The following is a 6,000-nucleotide window of genomic DNA, read 5'->3' on the forward strand; positions in this document are numbered from 1 at the left end:
TAAACCGCTGCCTTCTCATGAGAAAAAATTATAATATCACAAAGGACTACCACCTCACCCACTTCATAGGAAATCTGCTACAAAACAGGAGCTTCTTTGTTAAGTTCCAGAGTCAGAAAAGCTGATGGCAAAACAGAAAAATGGCCTGCTCCATCAGTGTTCAACATTTACACAAATGACCAGCCACTGCCAGAAGGGACAGAGAGTTTCATCTATGCTGACAATTGTGCCATCACCTTTCAAGCAGGGAACTTTGAAATGGTTGAACAGAAGGTCTCCAAAGTTTTAGGTGCACTAACTATTTATTTCAGGGAAAACCAGCTGATTCCTAATCAATCTAAAATGCAGACATGCACTTTCCATCTTAAGAACAGACAAGCATCTTGAGCTCTGGGGATTACCTGGGAAGGAATCCCGCTGGAGCATTGCAGCACACCCAAATATCTGGGAGTTACTCTGGACCGTGTTCTGACTTACAAGAAGCACTGCTTGAATATCAAGCAAAAAGTGGGTGCTAGAAATAATATGATACGAAAGCTGACTGGCACCGTGTCACAACCAGACACAGTGAAGGCATCTTCTCTTGCACTTTGCTACTCTGTGGCTGAATATGCATGCCCAGTGTGGAATACATCTCACCACGTTAAAACAGTGGATGTGGCTCTTAATGAGACATACCACATCATCACAGGATGCCTATACCCAACACTGCTGGAGAAATTATACTGTTTAGTCAGTATTGCACCAACTGACATCCATCAGGAAGTAGTAGCCAGTAATGAAAGGGCCAAAGCATTGACATCTCCAGCACATCATCTGTTCAGATATCAGCCAGCATGCCAACGTCTTAAACCAAGAAATAGTTTTCTAAGATCTACAGAGATACTTGCAGGAACATCTCAGCTATCAAGAGTCCTAAAGTGGCAGGTTAAAACCTGGAACCTCAATCAGTGGCTGAGACCAGATGAGGAACACCCCCTGGGCACACAGAAAACTGGGCAACTTAGAAGGCACTGAACAGACTGTGCTCTGGCACCACAAGATGTAGAGCCAACCTTAAGAAATGAGGCTACCAAGTGGAATCCACGACATGCAAGTGTGGAGAAGAGCAAACCACAGACCACCTACTACAATGCAGTTTGAGCCATGCCACATGCACAATGGAAGACTTTCTTACAGCGACATCAGAGGCTCTTGAAGTAGCCAACTTCTGGTCAAAGGAAATTAAGTATAATACCAAGTTTTTAACTTTGTTTGTGAGTTTTAATACATTATAATTGTATTCTCAATTTGCTTCTGACATTAAAAACAAATATTAGAGCAGCATCTCCCATATTCATATTACTTGTACTGGGATTGTTCTAGGTTTTGTGGTGTTCAATTTGAGGCAGCTATCCTGGGAATTTGAAATGTTTTTAAAGAAGGTTTCTGATTCCTTTTTGTTGTAACTATGACATTATGCAGGGTTTCTTAATGTGTGGATTTTCAGGAAATGTAAAAAGACCTCGAAGCATAATACAACTAAATTTAGATAGATCTAAACTGTATTGTTTGAAACTGCAAAACACTAAGCTTGAGCTTATTGCTGCCAATGAATTCATTAAGACTTTAATTTGTTCTGGGTTTGATTAAATTATTCACTAGTTTATACTGGACTACCTTCAGCTCTCCAAATGAAATTAGCATCCTGCATTTAGTTACATAAGTTCGGTTTATTTTAATAACATCTCAGCATTGTTAATTCAATACAACAGTACAATTTGCCCTTGGTATCTGATGGCGTTTGGTTGTAGGACTTGGTTACCAAAATCTGTGGATGCTCGGGTTCTGTCATATACAATTGCATTGTAACATTGTATTCCTTATATCAAATGACAAAATAAAAGTTTGCCTTTTGGAATTTTTTAATATGTTCAAATTGTAGGTATGGATAGCTAACTATATATTCTAGTTTTATCTATTTATTCAGTTGCAGTGGAATAAAGAATACTTTCAATCACTGTGTGAAATAACATATTCCTTTCTGACTTTCTGCTTATGAAATATACTTTACATTCAGTGTAATGTAATTTAATTAGAAAAATATGCCATATGCAGAAGAATGTAATCACTATATGTTTTGTTTTAAAATGACAACAGGAAGGATCATTATAGATGGCATAGACATTGCCAAGCTTCCCTTACAAACACTGAGATCCAGACTGTCAATTATTCTTCAAGACCCTATTTTGTTCAGCGGCACAATCCGGTAAGTGTTATCATGCCAACCTTAGAAAGAAACCTAGTTTGGTCTCTATGGCCTGGTTTCACAGTTTGGACAGAAATTGTTGCCACAAAATCATCACTTCACACTATCTCTCCCAACAGAAAAAAAGAAATATTATTTATAAGAAAAGTCTAAAATTCCCATTAATTCTTATTTGGGAGTTGATTTAAATCTTCTCTGGATCCAAAAATCAGAATTAACTGAAAAGGAGCTAATAATAATAATATGTCAGAAGTGACTTGAGAAACTGCAAGTTGCTTCTGTTGTGAGAGAATTGGCTGTCTGTAAAGACGTTTCGATCTTGTACTGTAAACTGCAACCAGACACATGCAGTTCACAAAAAGTTAACCATTTTGATAATGTTTGGCTATATTTTTACCCCTTAGGTTTAACCTGGATCCAGAAAAGAAATGTACAGACAGCATGTTGTGGGAAGCTTTGGAAATAGCACAGCTGAAGCATGTGGTGAAAGCTTTACCTGGAGGCTTAGGTAATATATCCTTCATTTGTACAGATACCCAATGTTAAAAGCATACCCTGTTGTATTTTAGGCTGTGTAATTCAACTTTACAGAGAGTTAACAGTATCATTTAATGGACAGTTCATTTAGAGAACTTTGATTATGGAGCAATATAGAAAAGCTAAACATATACAAGCATATGGACAATTTCAACAGAAAGGAGGGAACTATGAAAATGAACAAAAAATACCAGTATTTTTAAAAACTCTAAAATTGGGACAGTAAATAAAGAGGAACAAACAATAGGGGAAATCCTGACATGAAACAATCAGGGCCAGCTAACACCTCCCAACAAAGATTCCCCAAGGCAGGAAGCAGCCAGACTTTGAAGCTGCAAGGCAATTCAATGCTAATCAAGGTGGCCAATTGCAGCATTCACGCTTGCCTCTAGCAGACAAGAGTTCTTTCTCCCACCCTGCACATTCCACATATAGATAAACTCCACTTGCCTAGTTTCCAATAGACCTCAGAACCTCTGAGGATGCCTACCAGGAGGGAATGCTTCTGGAACATGGCCATACAGCCCGGAAAACTCACAGTAACCTGATGCATACTTAGTTGGCTGAAAAGGAATGGGATGGGAGCAAGCATGTTCTCTCACACCACAGTCCTCTTCAATGACAGAAAATGGGAAGTGAAAATTGATATAATCAAGAATATATACATTAATTTTCTAAATGATTTTGCTTTAACTAGATGCTACAATCACCGAAGGAGGAGAGAATTTCAGCCAAGGACAAAGACAGCTGTTCTGCTTAGCCAGAGCATTTGTACGGAAGACAAGTATCTTCATCATGGATGAAGCCACAGCATCAATTGATATGGCAACAGTGAGTCAGTAGATTGAATATTGTTTACAAAGGATAAAACTGTGGAACCCCTGAGTTGGAAGATTTATCATCCATGTGTAATTATGATATGTTAATTAATAAAAATATTTTTTTGCCTACTATTTAGGAAAATATTCTTCAGAAAGTTGTAATGACTGCATTTGCTGATCGTACTGTGGTGACAATTGCTGTAAGTTTTGGTTTGGTTTTTGCTATTGTGAAGCCATGTATTTATAACATAATAGTACTTCGGGCAAATCACATTCTCTCAGCCTCGATGGAAAACAATGACAAACCCTCTGAACAAATTTGCAAAGAAAACCCTTGGATAGGTTCACCTTAGGGCTGACAGAAATAAAAAATGACATGAAGGCACACAACAACAATACAGCCTTTCTTCTTTTATTCTTGATTTTAAAAGAATATCTAATTAAAACAAAAAATTCCTTCCATTTTCAACAGATATAAAAAATAGATATGGGATAAATAATGACTGGCCACAGATAACTCATGATAAGAGAGAACCTTTCTCTTTAAAAATGACCAGAATCCTGTTGGAAATTTGTATATAAAATGCTGTAGTTAAGGTGCTCCTAGTTATGGCCCTGGTGGTGCAGTGGGTTAAACCACTGAGCTGCTGAACTTGCTGCCTGAAAGACTGGTGGTTCAACTTTGGGGAACGGGGTGAGCTCCCTTTGTTAGGCCCAGCTTCTGCCAACCTAGCAGTTTGAAAACATGCAAATGTGAGATCAATAGGTACCATTGCTGCAGGAAGGTAATGGCGCTCCATGCAGTCATGCTGTCCACATGATCTTCGAGGTGTCTACAGACAACGCCAACTCTTTGGCTTAGAAATGGAGATGAGCACCACCTCGCAGAGTCAGACGCAACTAGACTTAATGTCAGGGGAAATCTTTACCTTTACTTATGGTGCTCCTATCTCAGTCTCCCAAATCTCCACTTCCTGGGAAGCAGCCACTGTTGATTACTGAAAGTCTCTTCCTTTGTCAATCAAAAAATTGCTGGCTAATGTTTCTTCTCCCTGTAGTGCAACAGCCAGAACTAAGGTCCCTATTACAATTCACCCTTGGACAAAGATAGGTTCTGCAAGGAGGGAGTGGGACCATCGACCAAATGCTTCATGATCAACAGATGAGTGGACCCATTAATCCCAGCAGGGGATTAATCCCAGTAAATGGAGGATGGGGGGTTTTCACAACCCTTACATAGGGATGATGAATACAAAACAGTTGTGAGTGTGTTGATGTAAGTTTTGCATGTGTGGCTGCCTAACAGGATTAAAGCCAATACTGGGGCAATGCACTTTCAATTGTGTCTCAAAATAAATGGGAAGATATAGCATATGGAACAAAATCAGAGAAATAGGATTGTTCACCAGATTAGAATAATCTTATCTATATGATAATCTACATTATGGTGATGTTGCACATTAACAAGAGTTACCTAAATGTATTTCTGTCAAACATGATTTAATAAGTAACTAGAATTATTCCCATGTCTTTTGTTTTCCAGCACCGAGTACACACTATTCTTAATGCAGATATGGTGATTGTAATGAAGAGAGGAGTCATTCTGGAATACGACAAGCCAGAGGTCTTGCTGGAGCAAGAAGGGAGTGTCTTTGCTTCTTTTGTCCAAGCAGACAAGTAAATGCAAATAATTAAATCTTTGACATTTCAATTTTATTATCCATTTTCTAATCATGTAAAATAATTGTAAATAAAAATATTGATTATTTAATAATAAAAGGCCTAGTGTCTTCCTTCATTAGAAATGAAATGTGTTTTGCCTGTTTGTCAATTAATCTTTTAAAGCAAATTTCCTAGTTAATCATAAGAAATTATTTACTTCACTAGTTTATTTATTTATTTACCCTATATTACCCCAAGGGGCCTCAAGGTGGCTTTACACATAGGCAAATATCTAATGCCTTAAAACAACACTAAATTAACTAATTACTATGCTAAATTTTAGTAAGAAAAATGTTTTATATAGTATATATTTACTGCAATATATATGGCAATAAATACATTTTAAATGTTTACTTTTCAACTCTGAGTATATAAATAGCATATAAATAGTTGAAAAATAACTCAAATAATTTGCCATTTGGTTAAATATACTACATATCCAGTAGTCCATAAACATTAAAAGAAATAAAGGAACCATATACAAAATAAAGGAACCATATTTGTAATTCCTAAATGTTCAGATTGTGGAAGAGTGTGAGATTTTAGGAATCTGCTGCATTCTTCCTTCATCTCTGTCATACTAAATTCAACTCCAATTTTATCTCATAACTGAGTCTGTGGTATGTCATAGCTGATGCTTTTTAGCTGTATAGATCATACCTCAAAATTCTG

At 37.2% G+C, this 6,000-nt stretch overlaps 1 protein-coding gene across 2 annotated transcripts in view; it reads left to right on the top strand.

The window, feature by feature from the left end:
* ABCC8 (ATP binding cassette subfamily C member 8) overlaps positions 1-5,385 on the top strand; it is a 96,027-nt gene extending 90,642 nt beyond the window's left edge. For both annotated transcript variants that reach the window (XM_067462630.1, XM_060767901.2), the window contains exons 35-39: positions 2,140-2,248; positions 2,653-2,756; positions 3,483-3,616; positions 3,744-3,806; positions 5,150-5,385. In XM_067462630.1, the coding sequence (XP_067318731.1) occupies positions 2,140-2,248; positions 2,653-2,756; positions 3,483-3,616; positions 3,744-3,806; positions 5,150-5,287 (548 nt within the window). In that variant the 3' untranslated portion in view covers positions 5,288-5,385. The remainder of the gene's footprint in view (positions 1-2,139; positions 2,249-2,652; positions 2,757-3,482; positions 3,617-3,743; positions 3,807-5,149) is intronic.
* Positions 5,386-6,000: the final 615 nt, after the last annotated feature.

Source organism: Anolis sagrei, chromosome 1, assembly GCF_037176765.1.
Source record: "Anolis sagrei isolate rAnoSag1 chromosome 1, rAnoSag1.mat, whole genome shotgun sequence".
NCBI classification, from domain to species: Eukaryota; Metazoa; Chordata; class Lepidosauria; order Squamata; family Dactyloidae; genus Anolis; species Anolis sagrei.